This window comes from Carcharhinus amblyrhynchos, chromosome 3 (assembly GCF_965287045.1).
Source record: "Carcharhinus amblyrhynchos chromosome 3, sCarAmb.v2.hapA, whole genome shotgun sequence".
NCBI classification, from domain to species: Eukaryota; Metazoa; Chordata; class Chondrichthyes; order Carcharhiniformes; family Carcharhinidae; genus Carcharhinus; species Carcharhinus amblyrhynchos.
This window is the reverse complement of record NC_137326.1, coordinates 123,538,399-123,564,835: the sequence shown is the minus strand read 5'-3', so window position 1 is coordinate 123,564,835 and position 26,437 is coordinate 123,538,399. Positions and strand designations below refer to the sequence as shown.

At 38.7% G+C, this 26,437-nt stretch overlaps 1 protein-coding gene across 2 annotated transcripts in view; it reads right to left on the bottom strand.

Annotated features, from left to right (window-relative positions):
- Window positions 1-871: 871 nt before the first annotated feature.
- Window positions 872-26,437, bottom strand: part of u2surp (U2 snRNP-associated SURP domain containing) — a 78,179-nt gene continuing 52,613 nt past the window's right edge. For both annotated transcript variants that reach the window (XM_080185955.1, XM_080185956.1), the window contains 16 exons: window positions 23,562-23,666; window positions 23,380-23,446; window positions 23,140-23,297; window positions 21,044-21,206; window positions 20,350-20,429; window positions 16,295-16,382; window positions 15,088-15,222; window positions 14,890-14,946; window positions 11,631-11,790; window positions 8,857-8,952; window positions 8,698-8,764; window positions 8,041-8,218; window positions 7,836-7,946; window positions 5,507-5,640; window positions 3,980-4,144; window positions 872-1,422 (listed from right to left, as the gene is read on the bottom strand). In XM_080185955.1, coding sequence (XP_080042081.1) covers window positions 1,284-1,422; window positions 3,980-4,144; window positions 5,507-5,640; window positions 7,836-7,946; window positions 8,041-8,218; window positions 8,698-8,764; window positions 8,857-8,952; window positions 11,631-11,790; window positions 14,890-14,946; window positions 15,088-15,222; window positions 16,295-16,382; window positions 20,350-20,429; window positions 21,044-21,206; window positions 23,140-23,297; window positions 23,380-23,446; window positions 23,562-23,666 — 1,903 coding nt within the window. In that variant the 3' untranslated portion in view covers window positions 872-1,283. The remainder of the gene's footprint in view (window positions 1,423-3,979; window positions 4,145-5,506; window positions 5,641-7,835; window positions 7,947-8,040; window positions 8,219-8,697; window positions 8,765-8,856; window positions 8,953-11,630; window positions 11,791-14,889; window positions 14,947-15,087; window positions 15,223-16,294; window positions 16,383-20,349; window positions 20,430-21,043; window positions 21,207-23,139; window positions 23,298-23,379; window positions 23,447-23,561; window positions 23,667-26,437) is intronic.

The following is a 26,437-nucleotide window of genomic DNA, read 5'->3' as shown; positions in this document are numbered from 1 at the left end:
GTCAGTGGAAGCACTTCAGCCAGTGATGTTCATCGTAGATGATTTCACTGTGGATATCAGGAGGTTCAATGTTTGTTAGCACAATCCATTCTAGCTGCATTGGTCTTGTGTGCCAATAACCACCTTCATGGCTTCCAGAGGTGGATATTGTGAGCTGGCTCCTGAACCATGCTGAGCAGCAGAACTCTGCTGTAGGACAGATCAAGGGGTGTGAATCAATGGATAGTGCATTGGCCCTGCTGCCTCAGGTGATACCCACCAGTTTCTATACAAGTCCCAACTGGCAAGCTGTCCGTTTAACAGGTGATGTTCTAGAACTTGTATGTTGAAAGTGGGCCGTTGGGGCAGTGGCTGCGTGGGTCATTGGAACGATTTCCTTGACTTTGTAATGGCCACCATCTTGGATTGGTGCCAGATTGTTAAAACAGTGCCTGTGCTATGGATGCTTGCAGACAGCTTTGTCAGCCACTTCTTTCTCTGAGATCTGATGTTGCTGGGTAAATACCATTGCACCCTAAATAGGTCATTCTAAATCATAGGTGACTTGTGTAAAATGGAAGAACCATTTTATTTTACACAATTTTGGAAATCTAATTCACAGATGAATACTCAGCTTAGATAGGCTGGCTATTATGGTCATGATGTAGCTTTATAAAGTTTATTATGTTTGTTAAGCCACACATGATTGTAGGTATTGTATGCCGTTTTAAATTCTAGATGAGAAAATAAGATCTCCCATTTAGGTCAGGAGCTCTGCTGTTGTATAAACATGTCCACGGCCGCGTGGTGAAATGCCAAGGGAAGTTGCACTTTAAAATAACAGTTGCATCATTCAAACATTATTGCATTTACTTTATTATAAAACAAGAAATTATGTAACTTTCTGTATTGATTTTTATTCAACTCTCATTGAATGTTAAAAATTACAAAAGGATAACACTTCTGCTTCAGGCTTCCTCATACATCTCCGCAAATACAACACTGCTACTGCTGGTGGAAGAGACATACAAGGGTCCTCATGAGAAATCTAACATAAAGGGAAAGGGGGAGGGTTCATTTTTACACAATCTACAAACAGGGAGTTTAGGGGATGATGAAGCCATAGCACTATAGAAGTCATTTTTTTTCATATACAAAAAAGCACACAGATTGACTGGAGTTGAATATTCGTAATGAATATATGTGCATTCAAAAAAAAAGCCAGGAATGATATTCCTCAACAGTTTGTTTCAGGCACAGGACAAAACTAAAAAGACAGGGAAAAAAAAATTATGGACAGTTCACTAGTGTTTGCTCTTCTTGGATTTCTTGTGTGATCGATGTGGAGATCTGGACTGGGATCTAGATTTTTTGGAAGATTTTCTGGGTGTCCTTGAACGAGATCTTTTGGACCTTTTCGGCGTCCTTGAGCCAGAACGAGATCTACAGAAAATTATTAAAAATATTAGCATTGTCTGTTCATCAAACATTCAAGTGGAGTGAAAACTTAATTTCTTTTGAGTACATATTATAGGCATAAACAAATATGGCATTCCACGTAGGCATGCAAAAGGTTTCACAGAACTGCACCGACCACCTGTATAATTTGCATTTACATAGCATCTTTAATGCAGAAAATCAACAAAGCATAATCAAACAACTGATGGAAGACAAAGGAGAAAAGGCAAGGATGCAACTTAAAGCTTGATTAGTGATGAGTTTTGAAAGAGAGAGAGAGAAACGGAAAAACAGGCTGGCTTAAAATGCAACAAGCTCAAGAAGCTGAAAACTGTTGCACACAGTGTCTCCAAAATTCAGCATCCACACGACCAAGACTATGCCAGATTTCAGATTTTCCAGAACTATGGATGTCTAACCTGCACAGTGCATGATACTAATTGCAGACCCTGGGACTAGGCCTGCGGGCCATTTCAAAAAGGTCTGGCTACTCAAATTGATGTATTGTTTCCTTCGTAGACAGTCATGGTGGAAGATACCCTCAAGTAACAGAAGGCGTGACAACATATCAATTACCAGTCTTTCAGCATGGCTGCTCCCATTCAAGTCTGGGCAAACACTTTCATTAAAACATATTTAAGCAGGCACTTGCTTAAAAAGTGAAATACTCCATTACAAAAATGTCTGGCTTTTGGATATTGCACCCGTTTTACAATTAAAAAACACAATTTGACAATGTTCATAAACATCAGAGATGAATGAACAAAAAATGACAACATACTTTAAAAAAATAAGCATTTGAAGTACAAAGCTTAAGTGGTCTTTTTATTGATCAGCAACAGTGAAATCCACTAGAGAACACAAGGTCAAATCGAAGACTGAATCTACACTTAGGATATTTCACATGCAGAATTACTAGATCATTAAGTCCAGCCATGCCAACCATAGAAGTTCCAGGTTCAATCCCTAATATTATTTAAATAACCTCAGCTTGAACATTAGTATAGATCACAGAATACTATAGTGCAGGAGGCCATTCAGCCCATCTAGCCTACACAGATGCATGAAACATCATGGCCTGTCCACCTGATCCCACTTGCCAGCACTTGGGTCATGGTCTTGAATGTTATGGCATGCCAAGTACACATCCAGGTACTTTTTAAAGGATTCTATAATTGGCCTTAATGAGAACAAAAATCTCTTTTCTCCCCTCCATTGTGCCTGCTGAAATCCAGGATCAGGCTCAGTGTGATGCTTTAAGAGTGGAACAGTCTGCTCACAGTCATCATCATGGCTCACTCCAAGGCTGAGATACCATAGGTGAGGTACCGTGCAACCAAATTTTCGTAAATTAGTATCTTTAGAAGACGGAAGCAGAGACAAAGTAAGGGAATGAATGCAATGGTGTGGGATTAAATACACAATTGCAAAGAAAATAATTTAGCAATACAGCAACCTATTTACAATCAAATTCTAATCTTATTACACTTGATCTTTAAATCTGCATCTTCCATGATCGTTTCTGTTTACCGATCGTTTATAAGGCCAAACAAGTCAAAGTCAATTAAATGAGGTCCCAAGATTTTTTAAAATCAATGTATTGGAAACCCATGTCCACAATTCTCTTCCCTTTTCCACGGAAATCAAATTAATGGCTATCCACAATAAGATAATCTTCATACATAAAAATATTTAGGGAAATTACCATTTTATAGAATGAACTGACAACTGACTCAGCAGATAACGGGGTAGTATTGATCCTTACAACATCATAGCGAGGGGGATTGAATATAAAAGTAGGGAGGTCTTGCTGCAGCTGTATAGGGCATTGGTGAGGCCGCAGCTGGAGTACTGTGTGCAGTTTTGGGCGCCGCACCTGCGCAAGGATATTTTGGCCCTGGAGGGAGTGCAGAGGAGGTTTACTAGGCTGATACCGGAGTTGAGGGGGTTGAGCTATGAGGAGAGGCTGAATAAACTAGGCTTGTACTCGTTAGAGTTTAGAAGAATGAGGGGAGATCTCATTGAGACGTATAAGATGATGAATGGGATGGATAGGATAGAGGTGGAAAGACTCTTCCCGCTCAAAAAAGACAGTAGGACTAGGGGGCACAGCCTCAAGATAAAGGGGGGGCGGTTCAGAACGGAGTTGAGGAGGAACTTCTTCACTCAAAGGGTGGTGAATCTCTGGAATTCTCTGCCCGTTGAAGTGGTGGAGGCTGCCTCGCTAAATATTTTTAAGAAGCGGGTTGATGGGTTTTTGATAAGAGAAGGGATTAAGGGTTATGGGGAGAGGGCGGGAAAGTGGAACTGAGCCACGACAGATCAGCCATGATCTTATTGAATGGCGGGGCAGGCTCGAAGGGCCAGATGGCCTACTTCTGCTCCTATTTCTTATGTTCTTATGTTCTTATTTAAGTATTGTAAAGTGGTAGATATTATTAAAAAAAGATGCATCTATATTTCCAACATTCAGCACTTCAATGAATATGCACAGAGAAAATACAAAGCACCACATAATTATGAGCTCCAGCACATGATGTACCTTTTGGATTTCTTATTTGTATCTCTAGGTGTGTCTTTATGCGTCAACCTGGTGTGGGGACTGTCTTTGGTACGTGATCTATCTGACCGTTCTGAACGCGGTGATGGCGACTTCACACGCCTAGCAATACGAGTTGGACTGACAGATGCACTGTGTTTCCTTTTTCTATTAAAAAAAAATCACATACACAGTCAGAATTGGAATCAGTTGCCCAAGCTTCAACATTTCACATGCTTACTTGCTATGTCAAGGACCATGTCAAATGTCTACAACCTCACATATAGACAGTATAAATGATTTACATAACATTAGGACTGCTATGTCAAATCAGATTCATCCTAGCAGACGTTTGTCAAGTATATTGCACCATTATAAATAATGAGGAAAATCCCACTGCTTCCATGCAACACGCAAAACCAATTCACATAAATATTCACCTCTGAATATCTAACATATATTCCTAGTTCATGATACTGCAGCTTAATTTAGCTGCACTGAGTAGATAGTCACAATTCTTTTTCATTAAGTAATCCACTGTAAGATAATCTTCATACATAAAAATATCTAGGGAAATTACCATTTTTAAGACCTTCCTCAACATCTAGTGACCTTCTCCCATTTGGGCAAAGTATGGAACACTGATATTTTTAAATTCTTTCACAGGGTGTGGACACTGCTGGCTGGGCCAGCATTTGTTGCCCATTCCTAATTGCCCTCAAGAAGGTGGTGGTTAGCAGCCTTTTGAATGGCTGTGGAACCAGAAGAGGCAGTGGTGTGACCTGCACAGATAATTAATGAACCACACAGCACATAGTCAGCTTTTAAGTCTATTAGTTCAACTTATAGCAGATTGCGTCTCAGTGAATTGGGAAGCTCATAATTTAAAAGGGTGTTTGATAGATACTCAAATATAACTTTTTAAACATGAGGAACCCACAAGAGGATGATAGGGAAACTAGAAGGTAAAAGGTGTAAAACTTGCAAACATTGATGTTCAAAAAGATTTGTGTAGTTGTATCAGGATTTCTTGCAAGGGGATTGGAGCCCAGAAATAAAAAACTCTTGCCACAATTGCACTTGATGAGATCACATCTGAAATACTGTGTGAAGTGCCCATATTTAAGGAAGGATACACTTGCATTGGTGCAGTACAGTGAAAGATCACTAAATTGGTCCCTGGGATGAGATGAGAGGCTGAGTAAATGGGGCTTATATTCTCTGAACATTAGGACAAGTTGATCTCATTGAAACACAAACGATTCAGAAGATGTTAAAAGATTGTTTCCAATGGTCGGGGAGCCTAAAGCACTTGATCTCAGAACAAGAGGCCAATTCTTTTGGACTAAGTTGAGGAGAAATTTATTCACTCAAATGGTTTTCAATCTTGTGTTCTCTATCCAAGGGTTGAGAATGCTCCATTGAATATATATTCCCCATTCCAAAGGCAAAAAAAATTTAAATGGTATGTATGCTATATAAGCATGATTTAAGATGCATAAAAATGTGATTAAGATATTAAAACAATACCTCTCTTTGCTAGAAGGAGATGAGGAACTTTCTTTTTCTTTCCTATCTTTTATACGGTACTCTGATTTAATCACATCTTTCTCTTTGTCCTTTTTGTCACGCTCCCTTTCTCTTTCCAATTCTTTCTCCTTCTCCTAAATGCAAGGTAAAGTACACCTGAAGTTCAAGTACAATATTGAAGTAATCACCCAGAAATACAAAACAAGTGGTTAAGACATATTTCCACCATTAGAAAGGATTAAACCAAACAACTTTTGGGTTTAGTATCTTAATTATAAATGCGCACCAAGGTTAAAACATCGAACAACTCATTTAAAATGAGTAAACAAGATCCTTAAGCAAATATGGATTTCCCCAATTGTTCAGCATTTATCCAGCCAGCAACTAAGTCATATAGAAAAAGATCCCCACTCTGAGGAATTATCGTGTCTCAGTTAGGACAATAATAGAGATGCCAGTTAAGCAGAGCTGAAAAAACGTCAGTCAGGGTTTCCTTCTTCTGATTGTTCTGTACGGTGATCCCAGGATTGAGGTATATAAAATCATATAATGGTACAATAGGGAAGTTGTTCAGCCCATCAAGTCTGCACCAGCTCTTTTGCAGAGCCATCTAGCTAGTTCCCCTCCTCCACTCTTCCTCCATAACTATGTATTTTTTTGCTTTCTTCAAATGATTATCCAATTTCCTCATGGACACTATTGTTGTATTTATATCCATCAAATATCAAGTGACACATTGCAAATCCTAACAACTTGTGTAAAGAAGTCCTTTCTCATGTTGCATCTGATCCTTTTGCCAATTACTGCTTATCATCAACTGCTAACAAATTAAAACACTTTCTTTAAAAACTTACTTTATTTAAACCCTTCATAATTATAGCCACTTCTATCAAATCTCCTCTTAGCCTTTGCTGACCTAAGGAGAACATCCATATAGCTGTAATCTCTTGAACCATTTCCAGTAAAACTCTCTTGTACCCACTCCAAAGTTTTCAGGTCCTTCCGAAAGTGTGAAGCCAGAATTAAGGACAATATTCCAGTTAGCGCCAAACTAATACTTTATTACAGGCTCAGAGATTACAGAAGCCAGAAAGTTAAGTCTCGATCCATACTACTTTGTTAACTTGTCCTGCCGTCTTCAAAAAATTTGTGCACAAGCACCCCAGGTGTCTCTGTTCTTGCATTATCACCACAATGGTTGCCTTGCCACGTTTTTCCTACCAAAATGCATCCTTTCACATTATTCCACTTGAATTTCATCTGCCATCTATTACACCAATCTGTCTATGTTCTCAAAGTTTATCATCTTTCTCACTATTTGCTACACAAGTTTCATGTCATAGGAAACTTTGAAACTGTGCCTTGTATGCACCAAGTCCTTAATGCATATCAACAACAGCCCCACTCTGTATTGAACAATAGTTTCTACTTACTTAGCACTAATGACAATAAAATTCCCAAGGCAATTCAATTAGCAATGCTCCATTGTGCGCTTCCCTCCACTCCAAAACGTAGCCATTCACCACAAATCTGTTTTTATACTTCACAGCCAATCTCAGGGAGGTAGTGGTGTAATGGTATTGTCATTTACTAGTAATTCAGAGACCAGGAGTAATGAGGACCCAGATTCCAATTGACTAAATGTCTTCAGGGACAGGCAATAAATAGTGGCATAGCCAACAATGCCCACATCCCATAAACAAATTTTAAGAATGTGGAACACAATATGCGTAGCAGAGTGTACTATCATTCGAACTATTTCCACAAACATTGTTTTGTAACTGACCAGATACAGGGACTTGTATGCACCAATTCTTGTTCTCCCCTCCACCCTCCTCAAATATGGCTGAGATTGGAATTTCACATACTGCCGCGGGTAGGGGAACAGGAGTGTGGTTGATTGGTGAATGGGCGAAGGGAAAGGGCAACATGTCAAGTCATGCTGTCCGGAGCACAAGATTCTATTTTGCTGTGCCAACTAAAGTTTTGTTGAATGCAAAATCACGAGACCAAGGCTGTAATCAAGCTAAGTGTAATTGCTATTTCATAGACTACCAGACAGAAATAGATCGCATTTTCACTGTGTGCAAGAATTGATTTGTGCATTTCAAATACTTTACAAATATTAAAAGATAACAAACAGATCTGCAAATTAAATGATCCTTACAGATGCTAGGATAACAAAGTGGCAACCTCATGATTTACAATTATAATGACACTCACTAGTGTAATAACATTCTTGTGAGCAGGACAAATCAAATTCAATCAAGTAAAACAATAAGGAACGGATGCTATTTAATGCAAGTTAATGAGAATATGCTGCACTCACCCTCTGAAGTAGTTTGTCCCTATAATGCTCCACTTGCTCTTGCATGGTCTGACCTGCCTTTTTAGGCCTTTTTCCAGATTCTAATTCGTCCTGGAACTTCATTACCTTAAGCTAAAAAAATTGTTTATTTTTACAACCACATTTACAAAAGTAACCCAAAGTGATTTGCCAAAAAGCAGATTGTAACCACCGAGAATATTTGTACCTCTATTTCTCGAAGCTTGGCTCGCTTTTCTTCAGACATTTCTGAATATTTAAGAATGGGCTTGGATTCCATTGTTTCCTCTTTAATTGGGTTAGAAAAATAAAGCAGCTCCTCTGACCTGGGCATTTGATCATCAATATCATCATCTTCATCATCACTCTCCTTTAGTGTACTGTCCCTTTAATTACAAACAATGCAAAGCCATTTCAATAGTAATTAAAATAAATCTAAGTCACTGCATGTTACTCGGCCATTCAAAATCATTCATTCACAAATTCCTATTGCTTGTATAATTGGTGTTTAAGCAAATCAAGTTTGATTGATTGACAAGTAATTTAAACATTTGCAATTTGATTACTGGTAAATCCAGTGTAATATTTTGTTATTATGCTTGTACAGTACCATACTGAGATAGCAAGCAGCATACCTTCATGTCTCACTAGTCATAATTAGGGTTTACATGGTTCAAAAAAAATGGTTTGATGGCAACGCCAAATAAAATCATTAACATCTGCAGCATCAATATCAGAGTACACAATACTGCAATAGTGAGTTTGTTCCACTACCGATTTATTCATGAATCATTTCCAAAACAAAATTTTATTAGCCCTGGTTATGCATCCTGCATTATTATAGCAAGTCAGAATGTCAACATACGCCGGTTGTTCATCCTCTTCGGATTCAGTCGGTTGGTCAAAAAGTTCCCATTTTGAAGTTGTAACAGCTGCAAAAAAAAATAATAATGTGGCTTAATGCAATCAAACATGTGCAGTGGAACGTGTACTAAGGTGCACCCGGCTGCTTATTTACACTTACCTTGCGATTCTAACTCTGCTTCATCTACTGCTTCCCATTTTGATGGAGCAACTTTAAATACAGATTGAAACTTCTTTGAGTCTTCAGGGCCATCAACTGAAAAGGAGGGTTACAGAGAGAGGGGGAAGGGATGGGGGGTGGGGGGAAGATGGAGGACACGGAGACAGGGGGAAGGACACGGAGAAAGGGGAGAAAGAATTGGGGGTGGGAGAGGGGGAAGGGATGGGATGGGGAGGAAGAGGGGAAAGGAATAGAGGAGGAGAAGGGGTGGCAGGATGGGAGTGGGTGGTAGAGAATTAATTTGATCATCCAAATCCAACATTAACTCAGACGTTTTGCAAATGAGCATACACTATTGTCACTCCTTCCTGAGAAGTCAAATTGCTTCAGTGTTAACAATATCACTGGAGGAATTGAAAATCACATAAATCACAAGATGATCAGAACTGGTGACAGGAAATTTGGATGCTTGTCTCTATCTTGCCTGTCACTATTTCTTCCAAATATAAGGAAAAAAAGCCACTCAATATTTGTGTATGAATTTATATTCGTACACAGCCATGAAAACATACTGCAAAATGCCTTTCCCAGCTCTCAAACTTTAGCCAACACTGGGAACTGTCTGCAACCCTCAATCTACAGTCACGTTGACAGGGACAAAGATTGTATATTTTAATGAAAGTAGTTTATTTGTAGAGATATATGGCCTGCAAGATTTTTTCCCCAACCCCACTAAAGTTTTGTTAAGATAATATTTTTGCGGAAAGTGGCAATACAGATATCAAATGGCTCAGCGACAGGAAGGAGTGTGGTGGGTCAATGGATGGGTGATTATCAGATTGTGAGGCGAATTACAATGGTATTCCTCAAAATCAGTTTTGGATCTAGTATTACACACATCCAATTTTTATACACAATCGAAACTCAGGGGTGGAGAGCAGTACTATAAAGTTTGCAGATGCTATAACTCACCAGCTAGCCCCAGCTGGACTGTAGTGTCCAAGCCTGGGTGTCACACTTTAGAAATTATGTGAAGCTATATAAGAAATTTACTGGGAAGGTTCCAGGAATGAGGGGTTTTGGTTATGTGGATGGACTGAAGAAACTAAAGTCGGCCTGCTCTGTTCAAAAGAGAACAAGTAGCAATTTAATGGGCATGTAATATCATGGAGGATGTGGGCAGAGAATGTAAAAAGATAAACATTGTTTACAATTGCTGAAGTGTTGATAATCAAATGCAGATTTAAGACAGTTGGCAAAAGAACCAAACGAGATACAAGTGGAAAACCTACACAGTGGTTAGATGTGGAATACACTAACAGGATGTTGGATACAGATTAAATAGTAGTCTTCAAATATTTGGAGAAAACTTGTAGGGATTTGGGGAAAGAGCAGAAAAGCAAACTAAATGAACTGCCGTTCAAAAGAGCCGACGCAGATTCAATTGGCTACATGGATTCTCTCTGTCTTCTTCTCGGATTTGAAAATTAATGAGGTAGTAGACTTCAAGGTGACAGACAATATGTTGAAATAGGCAGAAGCAGGCAGGTGGAGTTCATTCTAGAGAAAAATGAAGTGATGCACTTAGGGGAGGACAAATATGGAAAGACAGTACACTATAAATGGCATGATTTTGAGAAGTGTAGATGAACAGAGACACCATGGTGTCCACATAAACGTTATTAATGGCACAGAGATGGTTGATAAGATGGTCAAAAATATATGGATTACTTGATTTTCAAATAGAGAAATAGAATACAAAAGAAATAATTCATGGCAGAATTTTATTAATCATAGATTCAGCATGTAATAAAGTTAAAAAGTTTATTTTTTAGTCACAAATAGGCTTACATTCACAATGCAATGGAGTTACTTGAAAATCCCCTCGTCATCACCATCCGGTGACTGTTCGGAGCACCTGAAGGAAACCCATGCAGATATCGGGAGAATGTGCAAACTCTGCACAGACAGACAGTGACCCAAGCTGGGAATCGAACCCAGGTCCCTGCCGCTGAGGCAGCAGTGCTAACCACTGTGTCATCGTGCTGCCTCTATTCTAGTACTGGGCAGATCTGGGAATCACACTTCAGGAAAGATGTATAAGCCTTAGAAAAGGTGCTGAGGTGGTTTATCAGACAGTTATCATGGACTTCAGTTCCACGGAGAGGTTGGAATAGTTAGAACTGCTTTCCTCAGAGAAAGGGTTAAAAGATAACCTAATACAGAGGTTTTCAAGATGATGACATTTTGATAGTGGGAATAGCTTTACTCTATATTCAAGTGGGTCAGTAAACAGAGGTAATAGAATTAAAATGATTGGCAAGACATCCAAAATGGAGATGTGGAGTTTTCTGCGGGTTTCCAGAACTTGGGATGCTCTCCACCTGAAGAGGTAATGGAAATTGACTTCATTTAATAATTTTGAGGGGAAATTACCAACGAAAAGTAGTTAAAATATGACTAAGCACGATTGCTCTTTCAAAGAGCCGACACAGGCATGATGGAGCAAATGGCATCCTTTTGTGCTCTAAGTTTCTATGATTCCATGGAGGAGGTCATGTCTACTTGTACTTCTTCACAATGGTCTGGACAAAATTCTGGAATCACAAAACCCATCTGTTGCTACTTTAGAATTTTAATGAAGTTGTTGTGCCCTCAAACCTCCTATCTCACAAGTATGGGATACATGAAGTACAGCCAAGGTAACCAAATTGTATCGTATCAATTGTTTACCCCATCTGAATCAAGCAGCATTAGAGATCAAAACCACTTACTGGGAACACCATCAAGATCATCATCAAGCACCTTCATAGGAACACCGTCAAGATCATCAAGAGCAGTGCCTAGATCAATTGGAACTCCATCTACATCCTCCAATGGGGCACCATCAAGTTCATCCTCAACAGGTGCTCCATCTAGTTCTTCAGACTCTGGCTACCAAACATATAATCCACATTATCATTACTACATCAGTCATCACACATCAGAATTGTACCTGTCAGTTGTACCATACAGAAAAATGTGGCCAGGTAGGTTGGGAGCCATCGGGAACCATGCGGGTGATGCGATTAGCAAAAATGATGGAGGGGCCAGTTGTAAAGAATTAAGAGTAGAATTTTTGGTTTAACATTTCCTGGATAACAATCCAAGTACATATGCTGGAACTGTCTGAAATCTCCACCTCTTAATTCAGAGGGTCCTGGTGAGCAGGGGAATTGCCCAAAGTTCAAACTTCCCAGGGAAATCACAGAGTAACTACAATGGGACTTCTGAGGGGTCCCAAGGTGCATCTTTGGTGAGCAAGCCCGGTCTCCAACTATCCGCAGACCAGAAGATCTGGGCCAAACTACTCTAATACAAAATTTGGCTGAAAGTTAAAATTCCAAGACTGAACAAGAAAGTCTCAGAAGGGGCAAGCCTCGAGGACAGAAATCTGGTTGAGCTACTCTAAGGTGGTATGAGTAAACTGCTGATATTTTTCTGTATTTGCTAACATCATATCTATTTAGGAGCACAGAACAGAGGTGAACAGTAAAGGGTGCCACCAAAAGGACTTTGGAAAAAAATTGAATGGGTGATGGTGAAACCCAACGTGAGTTTAGACTGCAAGAATAATAATTTACATTTATGTAGCACTTTGTTTCCTTAAACTGCCATAAAAGTGGCACTGCCAATTAACTACCTCTGAAGTGAAGTTACTGTTGCTAGGTATGGGAAGTGCTGGCGATTAAAGCTCCAAAACCACAGAATGATTGTAAATACAACAATCATCTGATGAGATACTTTCACATTTATTAAACCAATCTGAATTTTTTTTAAACCATAGATGTGTATCTAAAACTTAAAGTATAAATGTAAAAGGACTTAGCCCTCTTAACCTGTCTGGAAGTGTTGTGAAAACCTAGTATCAATTAAGTAACAGCAGTGGATTTCTCTACATGTGGTTATACTAGTGGAACAGCAGGAAATAAACAACCTAACGCGGGCAAAAAATGTATTAAATAAAAACTTCTAAGTAAAATAATGTAAATAGTATGAAAATTAGACTGGTCTGCATTTTGTTGCATCAGGCAACCAGCAGTCGCCATTATCTCCAGTAAATCTGACAGCAACTTCTAGTATTTGCATTTGAATGCTGAAATCCAAAAGTTGCTGTCAGAGATCTCCCGCAACTTCACAGGGTGTATTTTTGAAATCCTTACTAAATAGACTTGGCACTGAAATCACTAATGTGGTGAACTTAGTGCACTTAAGAAAAAGTGACACTAATGACAACCAGAAAAGATGTGGGTATGCCGGCGTTGGACTGGCGTAAACACAGTAAAAAGTCTGACAACACCAGGTTTTAATCCAACCAATTTATTTGATAGTAAACGCACAAGCTTTCGGGGTTAGTCCCTTCGTCAGGTGACGAAGGGACTAACCCTGAAAGCTTGTGCGTTTACTACCAGAAAAGATCCAGCCCCCACATTCAGCAGCAAATACATTTTTAATGGGGTAAATGAGCAACCTTTCTAACCCTGCAAAATTAAGTGTGGCCTCTCATTCCTTAAGAAAATTATAAGTTTTTCAAAATCTTGTTCTTTGACTTTTTCTGTCTCTCTTAACCCTGTATGCATTACTCAACCTTCATTTTGCTCCTCATTGATGATTTAAATGTAATATATTTTCATTTCCTATTTTAAAAGTCTGCATGTTTCAGTGAGGATACTTCAGATTGATTGAAAAAGTCCGTTGCTTGCCCTGTTCAAATGCCAGGGATCTCTTGGTGATGACACTGCACTGAAACAGGTGCCAGAGTGAGAGTGACAGAAATTCCAACTGATAAATCTCCAAGATGTCTCTGGACATGTATGTATGTTCCTCTGCCACAGAACAAAATCCTGGCCATGGTTTTCAATAAAGTAACTGAAATGATCAGCTATGAATGCATTTTGCAGTTAAATTGCAACCCCACTTACACATTTTATCATCTACAGGAACATTCAACAATATAGCTATTCCCATAAAATAACTAAGTAGGATATGTATCTTTCCTTTAGACATTCATGAGTACAGAAAAAAAATTGGAAAATGACTAGTGTAGATTGGTGTATCTTAAAAGAATCACAATTTAACACATCTGAGATTGCTTAAACGCAAAATGTTCTCTGATCTACACACTTTATACATATAATCACAAAATATGTAACCCACGCTCTCTCAATGCTGGCTGTGACATAACAGAAATCGTTACTAACCACACATATTTTCCCAAAACGCCTGCAAATTAAGATTGATAACTTCAGAGATATAAAAGTTTGTACTTCAACGGATAAATTCATACCTGACACTTATTTTAATTCAACACTGTATAAAGAGTAAATGGACAGATCAAATATAAATTTTAATTTACAAGTGGTCATTTTCTCTTTCAGGCCATTTCAGCCATAAGGGTTCATACATAAATGACAACTCTCACTTTATTAGCAAGTCATATAAATAAAGCACTTGGGTTAATTTCTGGAGAGAATTGAAAAGCAGAGATGTTATGTTACACTTGCATAAGAATTTTGTTAGACCACACTTAAAATAACATGAACAGCTGTGGTCCCCACATTACAAAAAGAATATAGAGGTACTGGAGATGGCCCAAAGAAAATTAATTAGAATGATAACAGCACAGAGATTACACCCAAAGACTGAACAGGCTGGAGTTTCTTTCTCTAGAAAAGGGAAGGCCAAGTGGATGACCTGATAGATATCTTCAAGATTATGCAAGGAATGCACAGCTGCGTTCAAGAAGTTAGGTAAATACATGAGGGAGAAGGGAGTAAAAGGGTGTCCTAATGAGTCAAATGAGATATGGGGAGAGCTTGTGCTGTCAAACCTTGATAATACCAAACCAGAACATTAAGGGGAGAGGGTGGAAAAAAACAAAAATGAGCTTTGGCAACAAAGTTAAAAAAATATGGAATGGTCACTAGGACATAAATCCCTGTTCTGAAAGCACAAGCATAAAAAGAATGCATGGATTGCCATGTAGTTAGCTACCTGCCGCTTAGAAACTTCTTTGATCTCTTCAACATCCACAAGTCCAAGGTAGATATTCTAGAGATTAATGAGGAATAGGGTCAAGAAATGGTAAATTTAAAAAACAATTCCATATTTTAAAACAAGCCTTGTACACGAACAAACCAGCATAATGAAAGTAATATTACAAAAAGATTGCACGTTAGCATTCATAAATACCTGGGGTTTGCAGACTTCTTTACTTTCTTCCTCAAGATCTACAAGTCCAAGAAAGATATTTTGGAGTTTAATGAGGAATGGGTCAGGGTAAACTGTCCAATCTTCCCATGCTCTAAAGCAACCCATCACTCTTTGCTGCAAAACAAATTGGAATACTTCAACATATTACTAACAATTAGAGCGGCTAAATGACTTATCGGCAGCAAGCTTAATAAAATGCTGATTATATAGGTTAAAACTTACTTGTAAGATTTTCAGTCTTCCTGTATATTGTTACTGGAACAAAAATTTAAATGCCATTTCTTCCATTCACGCCTGCCCTACCTCAAAACTTGCACTTATTTTTCTACCCACCGTTCAGATTAGACTTATGTCTACTTATATTTTAATCAATAATTCAGTTTTCTTGTTCATGCCATCAGCCATCTTGTTCTCCTTGCCCTCACTTTCATTCAGTGGTGTTTATTTTGTCTCCATTCAATCTCAGCCTCTTTTTTATTTTGTTTCCCTCTCCATTGCAATGTTAATTTCCTCTATTATTTATACGTAAATATGCAAATCAGCTTTGGCTTTTTTCCTAATGCATTCAGAAGGCCCTTACGAACATTTGCTTCAAGTTGAATTATTTGAGTGAGATAATGCTGTAAGCACTAGTTTCTCTACATCCTTGTTCAAGTAACTTTTATTCATGTTTAAGCCTGCACAGGGATTGTCAGAGACAGCAGTGGCTCATTTATTTAGTCACGAGGCATACAAAAATTGTGCAACATTCTACAGCCTTAGTCAGTTGAATGAGCCAGTGGTTTAGGACTGCTTTCTCCTGAAATACAATAGGAAATTACAGATGCAAAAAAAAAGCATGGCTATCTGATCAGCATACTTCCTTATAAACTAACAGCTCCCAGCGGAGTCTAAAGAATTGTTTCTAAAAACTACAGCTGTTAAACAGGCTCGAAAAAGCAATCTTAGAATTTTATGATCAAAGCCAAGCTGAAATATTTTTACTGGGAATCTGAAACTCAAGTTGGAGGGTTAATATAGCGCATTACAGACAGTTAGACATACAATTCATGTAGAGAAATAAGGCAAACAAAAAAAGATCCAAAAGAAAGGACCAAAGCAGCAACAGCTATTTTGGCAGGCTCAGTACATTATGTAAACTGATCATTCGTGACATTTTAAAATGATTATGACGAGAAATAATTACCTTGAAATTTTCAGATTGTAAGTGACCTTGTATTGACTTGTAGGTTGCATTAAGATTTGCGAATATCTGGCACAACTTTGACTCAAAACTGCAAGAGAAACATAATTAAAAATCTATGCTAAAACAAACTAAATATTATCAGCATATTTGCACACCAACCTGTAATGTATAGCGCCTTTAATGGAATATGTCACAGGCACTTCAGAGGACCTTTATGAACAAAACTGCACATAGCTGCAAAACAGAAATAGGGCAGTGGGCCAAAAGCTTCGTCAAAGACATGGGGCCAGACACTCTGACTTCACCTGCAGCAGGGATTCTCCAGTCCTATTGCAATGAACGGAGATTTGGCTGAGTGCCAAATTCTCTGTTCTTGCTGGCAGCAGTGTATGAGATTGGAGAATTCCAGCCACAGGGTTGAAGGAGCAGCATCTTAAGGAAAGAGGCAAGAGAGGTGGATAGGCAGAAATGTCTAAGGAAGAAATTCCAGAGTTTAGTACCTAAGCAGCTGAAAATATGACCTCCAATGATGAGGAAATTAAATTTAGCGATGTTCAAGAGGCCAGAATTGAGTGAGTGTCGACATCTTAGGGCTGTGGGGCTAAAGGAGATTACAGAGGTAGAGAAGGGCAAGGCGAGATGACGACAAGGATGAGAATTTTAAAACTGAAGCAGGGTTTGACCTGGTACCAGGGTTGATGGGTGAATTGGACTTGGCACAAGAAAACCAATGGTAGAGTTTTGGATGGTCTCAAATTTAAAGTGGGTACAAAACAGAAGGCAAGCTAGGGGTGCAATGTTACCTCTAAACTTATTTATTCCAAAAGATATGGTATTTCAACATACGAGTTCAGTCAGTGGGAAATTGGGTGACGTTAGTGGAAACAGGCAGTTTCAGTGATAGCACAAAAGTGTGGTGGTGGCGGTGGTGGTGGTGAGGGAGGCAGGGAAAAGAGATTGGAATCAGCAACTGAGCAGCAGTGTGTGGGGCAGGGATGCTGCCTTTGGGCCAGCTGTCCAAGCCCAAACGCAGCAAGGCAATTTCCAGGCTTGGGTTGATAAGTGGCAAGTAACATTCACACCATACAAGTGCCAGGCAATGATCATCTCCAAAAAGAGAGAATGTAACCATCACTTCTTGACATGCAATGGCATTAACACTGCTGGAACACCCACTATCAACATCCTGAGGGTGATCATTGACCAGAAACTAAACTAGCTATATAAATACTGTGGTTACCAGAACAGGTCAGAGGCTAGGAATCCTGGAGCTAGTAACTCAAATCTTGATTCCCCAAAGCCTGTCCATTTTCTACAAGACAAGTCACGATTGTGACAGAATACTTTCCACTGGTCTTGATTAGTGCACATTAAACAAAAGACAAAAAGCTCAACACCATCAAGCACAAGTAGCTTGCATGATTGGCATCCCATTTACTCCCTTCACCACTGAAGCACAGTGGCAATAGTGTACACCATCTACAAGATGCACAGCAGGAACTCACCAAGCCTCCTTAGACAGCTACCATCCAGAAGGCCAAGAGCAGCAGACACTTGGGAACACCTGGAAATTTCCCTCCAAGCCATTCACCATCTTGACTTGAAAATATACTGCCATTCCTCACTGTCGCAGGGTCAAAATCCTGGAATTCCCCCCTTAACGGTACTGTGGGTACACCTACACCATATGGACTGGCAGCTCACCATCACCTTCTCAAGGCCAATTTGGGACGGGCAATAAATGCTGGCCTAGTCAGCGACACCCACATCCCATGTGAATGTTAAAAAATGGCTTTGGCCTTCCCAGGTTTTAGTTGGAAATAATTTTTGCCCATCCTACAAGCAGTGTAAAAATATGCAAGAGTGCTTAACAGGAATGCTGAGGTAGAGCTGGGTGTTGTCATTGTACATGTGAAAACCAACACTGTTTTCAGATTACATTACCAAGGGGTGGCATGTTGATGAGAAGCAGAAGTGGGCCAAGGATAGATCCTTGAGGGAACAAATGCACAGACATACCATGAGGTGCAATTAAATTCAATATCTCAGCAGGAATTCTATCCAGTGATTTTATAATCTGTCAACTGCTCAAATTCCTATTTAAAAAGTCTCCTTAGCACCATAATTTTCTATTTTGAAGAGTATGTCACATACATCAAAAACATAATACATTTTGGAAACTGTAGATTTGTTTTTGCACATGCAGCATCCTTGGCCTGGCAACAATTTTTTAATGTATTTATAAGTGTAACATGAAACAACCTGGGGTGCTCTATTTTTAATCAATTAACATTCCTACATGAAATCTCAGCCTGCACCATTTGAACACAGGATAAACATGTTGTAAAGTACTTAGATAAACTCACTAAAAATTGTGCAAAGGAAATTAAACTAGCAAAATGCATAAATACAGGTCCAACCATTAAACTGCACAAATGTTATGCTGTCATTAATGCCATAACGTGCACATTCTGAAAAAAAACTTAGTTTTAAACAATTTTCGGTGACATTTCAATGTACTTTTGCTAATGTAGGTAACTTACAAGAACCCCCCATCCACTGAAAGTTGACCAGTTACATATGCTGTTATCCTCTTCTCCTCTAAGATCTTGCTTAAACCATCTCTTCAACAAAACAACTAGTCATCCTTCCCAATTGCTCATTCTTTGTGTTCATTCCCCTCATGTCTCTCTGAAGCAGCTTAGAATCATTCCCTACAGGAAGTACATTATATAACTGCAAGCTATTGCATCTTTAAGCTCACCAAACCCACAAACTTGATAAAAAACATCTGGCATTCGATTCATTTGATTGTTAAATGAGCTGAAAACTACCCATACATAACATCCCCAAAGCAGCTTATCCCTCAAGATGTTAGATTTTGACTCATCTTTCCAGAGCTACAGAAACACCACATCAACTGCTATTGGTGAAATGGAATATCATAAATTAAGCCATTTTATCAGTTAAACAAATTTAAGGAAGTAATTTTAAAATCAGTTCTGGGCCATAAATTGGATTCATAATATTAACACAGCGTTTGGATATTCCACAATGCCTTCACAGGTCCCCCACTGCAGAATTTGCAGCAAGTATCTTGTATGTTATCATAAAATTTTGGCTAAAAACTTGTTTGTATGCCTATGAAGAGGTCTTCCCTCAAAAAGGATTCCGCTCAGAAAGGATAGTAGGACTAGGGGGCACAGCCTCAAGATAAAGGGGGGGCGGTTTAGAACGGAGTTGAGGAGGAACTTCTTCACTCAAAGGGTGGTGAATCTCTGGAATTCTCTGCCCGTTGAAGTGGTGGAGGCTACCTCGCTAAATATTTTTAAGACGCGGGTTGATGGGTTTTTGATAAGAGAGGGGATTAAGGGTTATGGGGAGAGGGCGGGAATGTGGAACTGAGCCACGACAGATCAGCCATGATCTTACTGAATGGCGGGGCAGGCTCGAAGGGCTAGATGGCCTACTCCTGCTCCTATTTCTTATGTTCTTAAAATGTCAGCAGAACTGCAGATTTGACTGCCGCACTAAACTTCCTATAATTACAAGGTACAAGATTTACTCAATAACTGAACCTGGCCTACAATGCACAGTAGTGACAGATCTAGTGACTGGATAAATACTGTAGCCCCAAAAATCAAAGTCAAAACAAGACTAAAGGGCAACACAGATAATCTTAATAGAAGTTCAGATGGATGTGCAAATGGTATTTATACCAACATTTTCACTTGACATTGATGAACACCCTAAATCTCCCCATCCGCCAGATTTTCCCCAATTTCTAAAGCGTTCTTAAAAAAAAACCCTCTTTTTGGATTATACTTTTGGCAATCCCCCCCTTTTTTGTCTTTCCCCTGCTTGACACCCACTTTTTCATGAAGCTCTGCCCACTTCTGTACATGGACAGCAGTGTAGAAATGAAAGCTACTATTGCAATACTTTGAAGAGGGCAAATCATGACAATATACCCGAGAAGTATAATTTCCCATTTAATTATTCACAGACAAAAAATAGGTAATTGGATGAAATACTGCAGAAGCATGAATACTTACAATTTTCTGTAGTATGAGGCATTTGCAACTTTAGCAGAAGAATTATACAATACATCAGACACCAAGTAAAGCCTCGCTATCTGCAATAAAAAAAGGGACCTTCAAAACGATCCATTTGGTTTCAGCATATTGCTGTGGCACAAAACATGATGGAAGGGATAACAGACACTAATGCTCTCCTTCAATTCTCTTAAGTTGTTGTCAAAATGCATGAGAACAAGGACTTATCGTACCTATCCACAATTTCTGGAAAGGTTTAAGCCATACTTTAATAATAGTCAAGGCAGGCAATCCTTACAGATTGTATTTAGTTTGCTTAATCTCTTCAGATAAAGTTAATATCAAACTGACCTTGCAAACAAGCAAGACTCCAGATTACTTTGGCTTCCAACTTAAATGTTTCTGGTTTTCCAAAACCATAACTTGAGGCAATGGTGCATCATGAAGTAGTGCTCTTTTTGGGCAAGATATTCTGATTCTGCTGATGGCGAACCCCCCATGGGATCCCAGGCAGCGAAGGTTGCAAACAACGGGGATACCCATTACAGAAGATCCTGCCGCTGACCAACGGCAGACCACCTCCGCAAAACACATTTGGGGGAGGTGGAAGATCTTGCCCTTGATATATTAAAAGTGGATTTTTCAAAAGGATTTTAGGATGATGTCATATTTACCACAGTTGGATAGAACAAACCTTTTTAGGTAATGGTGTCTTCAATATGGACAAAGATTCTGCAATACATTCCACAATTTCTTCCGCAGCCTCAGCATGATTCAGGCAGAACACCATAGCATCACCAACATCATTCTTACGTGGGGTCAGTCCCCGCAAGAGCTCCTCCAATTTATCCCTTTGACTTAAATGAAACGTTAAGTGTCTTACACAATCATAACAAAAACAATTTTTTTTACAACTCCTATTTAATTACTCACAGACATAATTGAGGAACAATTTTAAATAAAATTTGCTTGTCAAGTCTTTTGATAAACATCAGTTGTTAGAAATCAATGCTTGTTTATGTCATTTGAAAGTGAATTAAAGTAAACCCTAATGGTCAATAACTTCAGCTTAATTACTGTACATTAAAAATATAGATTTGAACTAAGCAGCTGTTTCAGCATTCCAAGGAAATCACACTTTGTACATCATTTCAAGGTATTCCTACACAGTCACACGAGATCTCAACTTGACATAACTGGACAGGCAGCAACCCATTGAAACAGTTTGCCCTTAATTCAGCTTCTTAAATGAAGTTGCTTGGCAGTATAATTTTTAAACACAAAATTCTTGCTGTGCTGCATTATTTGTGGCTTAATTCAAATGATCAGATAAATAAATATTTTTAAACACAAAAAGTGACCAAATTATCAGCAGTACATAGCACTGGCTTCACTAAATCATGCAGAAAATACAAACTTTCGCCCACTGACTAACTCATTTCCCAATTCAAGGTACAGCAGAAGGTTGGGCAACGTTTTCAGCAAAGTCAAACAAAGGAAAGCACATCTGTCAAAAGACTTGAAAATGGAGTGGGTTCCAATGGAAGTGAGTCTGAGAGCTCAAGGCTGAAGCTCAGACAGCAATAGAATAAGCACATTGGAAGCAAACATCTTGAAGAAGCAAATGGCAGCACTGTTGGGAGCGGCTGGACGCGAGCCAGCACAGTGACTAGATCGTAGGCAAAATACTGGAGATGGATCTGAGATCGGAAATAAAAACAGAAAATTCTGGAAATACTCAGCAGATTAGACAGTGTTTGATGAGAGAGTAGGTTAACACTTCAGGCTAATGACCTTTCTTCAGAACTGGAATTAGAGATTTAGCAGGTTATAAGCAGATATAAAGCCAGAGGATGAATAATGGCAGTAGGGAAAAGAACAAAAAAGGAAGATCTGAGATAAGGTGGAGGACAGGAATAAGTACATGATAAACGAGGATGGTGGCCAAAGGCAGATCAAGGTGAAAATTCTCTTTTGCCTTGCACCATCACTCTTAAGTCCTAGCTGCCACCCTATTACAGACCTTTCTTTCTGTCCTTACCTCACTTTTCCCAAACGCTGTAACCTTCTTAAAAATGTTAACTCTCTAAATTCTTCTGACAAGAGACTGACTTGAACCAAGCTTGCGAGTTCACTATCAAATAAATCGGTTGGACTTAAACCTGGTATTGTCACACTTCTTAATGTGTTTACCCCAGTCCAACGCCGGCATCTCCACATCACTGAACCATTAACTCAGGTCCTCTCTCTACACAGATGCTGCTTGACCTACAGAGTGACTACAGTATTTTCTGTTTTAATTTTGAAGAGCAGAAGATTTAGGTAGAGAAACAAGGGCATGCCTAAGCCAAAGGAAAAAGAAGTGAAGGGCCTAAATGGAAGAGAGCAGGAGCCAGACTAGAATATTTAAAGTGGCCTCTGCAGCAAGGGGAGCAGCAGAACTGGAATAGTCTTTGGTGTGCGAGATAAACTAGGAATTATCTGGCAGTCAATAATGAGCTGCAGTGATCTGAATGGTCCATTTTGTGACAAAGCCAATATAAAATGGCCAGACAGACATATTAAGCTGTAAACCACAAGTAGAATGTAGCACAAGACATGGACTCCGTAAAATCTTTACTTCCTCCTGTCTTAAAAACGTTGCTATGATTCAATAGTCTGTTACATTCTCCCACCCTCCCAGTCTCCAAAAATTCTGAGGAGCTTTAGTAGCTGGTTTACAACGCAGTAAACAAACCACAAGTTTCTCATAACATCATTAAATATTGCAGAAACAGCTGGATAACTTACTCTTCTTTCAACTGCCCCTTCTTCACATTTTCCTCAACACGTGATTCCGTTTCTTCTAATATTTCTTGTAGGTATGGGTTTAAAGGTGGTGGTCGCCAAAACGACCCATTTTTGAACATGCGGAAATCCACAGTTCGCCATTTGGTTGGTGAATCCCCCTGTAAAACAAGCCGCATTTTGCACAGATCAGTACTGTGAACCTTCATTTGTAAATATTTCAGAAGTATTAAATTCTTATACCTGTAGTATTGAATATAATTTCCATCGGTAATAAACATGGGCCGGGCTTTGATTCTCAAAAAGGAATCTGGGAAAAAAAAATGGAATAGTGTTTCTTACAAGTGCTAAAATTGCTCAAAAATTTACTTAAACTATGATTTTCAAAGCAAATGATAAATAATTCACTGGTATTAAATATAAACCTGAACATGGGGTTGTTAATTTCTCTGTTCATAATCATGGCTTCGAACATTGGTCCTTCACGCACCACAAATTCGATCATCCGATGAATCACACACAGTAAGTTCCTAAACAAAACAAAATCAAGATATGCCATTCACAAAGAGAACACAATCTCAACAAGCTAAAGAACCTACTTATATAATGAATGACTTTCTAAAATACAGCAAGCAGGTTATTTGCAATTTCAAACTTTGTAACCCAAGTAGAATTTAATTGCTTCTGGAAACCAACTGGGATGCAAAACGGCTAAATTCTGTTCAATACAAAAAACCAATATTTTCCATTTGCAAAGTCAAAATGTATCTGTGATCATGTCGCACACATACTATAGTTAAATGAAAATAATTTATAGCTCGTATGCATAACTTTCCAGGGTAAGTAAAAGACACAGATTTTGAAAAACAAAATAATGCTCCTTTACAGGCAAGTTTAAGAGCTGTAACAAGGTTTCTAAATAGTTTACAGTATCTCTAATAAACATACATTGTACAAATTGACTTTAAGAAAATGGTATCTGTGACCACATCATTCAAACTGAAATACTTTTACTGTTCAATTTAATGGAGAAATTTTTACTCACAATCAACCTATTAAATAAATACAGTTTGACTGCAATTATTCTGGTTTTTAATTGGTGGAATTTTACTATGGCTAATTTAACAACATCAGCTGATCTTGTAGTTTCTAAAATAATATTCAGAGTAAGAGCTTGCAGGTACAAAGGCTGCTTAAATAGCTGTGGCCCCTACTTCAAATTGCTGTTCCAACTGGCCAGCACTAATCAATTTGATCACCAACTGGCTTTTTGCAAGTTCAGGTGTTGAACCTATTTAGATAGGTGGTTAGTGATCATACTTCATAACTTTTATACAAATGAATGATACCAGTGTATGTGCCTAAGAACAATGCATATTCTGTAAACGTGAGTATGGTCCCAGAACACCAGTGGGAGAGATCACTGCTGCCTCACTGAGGTTATTTTAGTTTGTATCTTAATGTGATCACTTAAGATAGCTAACTACCAATTCATTCAAGGCAAACAAAGTTGGTCCGCCATCAGCACGGCAGCATCATTATTTAATGTTTTAAAATATGATCAGAAATTACAATACAGGAGGCCATTCAACCCATCATGCCTAGGCCAGTATTTCAATGTGAGTAATCCACTCATTGCAATTTCTTTGTCTTTCCATGCCTTCTTTTATAGTCTTCCTATTCAATTTGTTCCACGTTACAATATAACTTGTGGCCATCTCTATATTAACTTGTGCCAAGGCATGTCACTTTTTGAGAACACCTGAATATTTTTCCTCCAATTTGCTCACTGACCACTATGACTACTTTACTGACACAGGAAAAATTGTCCCCTCAACATCTAAAGTTAAAATGCTGTAATTATTATAGTTGCTATTCAGGTTAAACATGTAATTAAGATAACCAGCCTTGTGATAATATTGTACACTGTGCATTCCAAACTTCAATTTTCAAACATATCAAATACTCCAGGTTGTTTCTGTTTACTAAAGGCAGGCAGCCGGTGGACATATCCCCCACATATAATGCACTCTTCCAATGTACTCAGCCAACAGAACTTGGAAGTTCATTCTTACAAAATTCTCCCAATTACAGATTAGCCTGAACTGTGATCATTTTCAGAAAACAGACAATCACTGACACAAGCCAGAGCTGATTCACAGTCCAAATGGCAAAATTAAAAGTAGGCCTTTCAGAGGGAATTTAATTGTTGAATTTCTTAATGCTGCAGAGCAGCAGGTTTCAGCAAAAAAATATTCAACTTCAGCTCTGAAAAGTAGACATAGCTAAAAATTGTAAATTCCATCCTTCTAACAAGGCTAATAAGATGTAAAAAAATGATGTCCCACCTCAGAAGTGGAGGGCTTGGTCTAGTACTGGGGAAATCAATAAAATAGAAGTTCCTGCTTATTCACATAAATGAAATGGCTCAAGTTTAGGGGCATGCAAAAGACCTGCAAGACTGGGGTGATGAAATTGGACTCTCCAATCACCACCCTTTTCAATCCCATGCTGACAGTGCAAATGCCAACCTCTTATTTTTGTGCCACAGAATCAATTCCATTTCATTTGCGAGTAGCATAGTTCCATGATTATTTACTAGCATCCCACAAGTGAAGAGAGAAGGGGAAGGATTAGTGCAGGTCAGCCCTTTCTTCCAAGAAAGGATATTTTGCCAAGGGATGAGTCTATCTGGTGGATCAGCTTTCAGAACTCACTAAGGGGGAACGTTATAATAGCATAAACTGCTGCAAACTCCGGGTATAGCATCTACCATTTGAGATCCATTGCAAAAGTTATAATGTACATTTATAGTCAAAAATAACTGGGAGAATTTAAGGCTGTTATTCCATACTCAATACTCCCCTCAAAAAGGATTTTTCTGTATCACCACATCAATGTTATTTTTATGAAGTAACTTGATATTTGCTGCATAAGAATACTTCCTCCCTCCCCCTCAAAATATTTAAAAGTAGGATAATTAACAAAAAGTATGGATATGACTACACTTCTTGTTAAGTTCTACCTGAAGCCTCTCATTCTTACAAATATATGGAAAATCTACACAGATGGTGCCAGTTGTAGGTACTTCTCTTTATCCAATACTCTGAGCTAAGGCACTTTGTAGCCAAGTACATAGTAAATCTCGGATAAAAGCAAATTACTGCAGATGCTGACATTTGAAACCTTAAGAGAAAATGCTGGAAAATCACTGCAGGTATGGCAGCATCTCTAAGGAGAGAAAATAGCTGACTGAGTCTAGATGATCCTTTGTGAGCTTTGACAAAGGATCATCTGGACT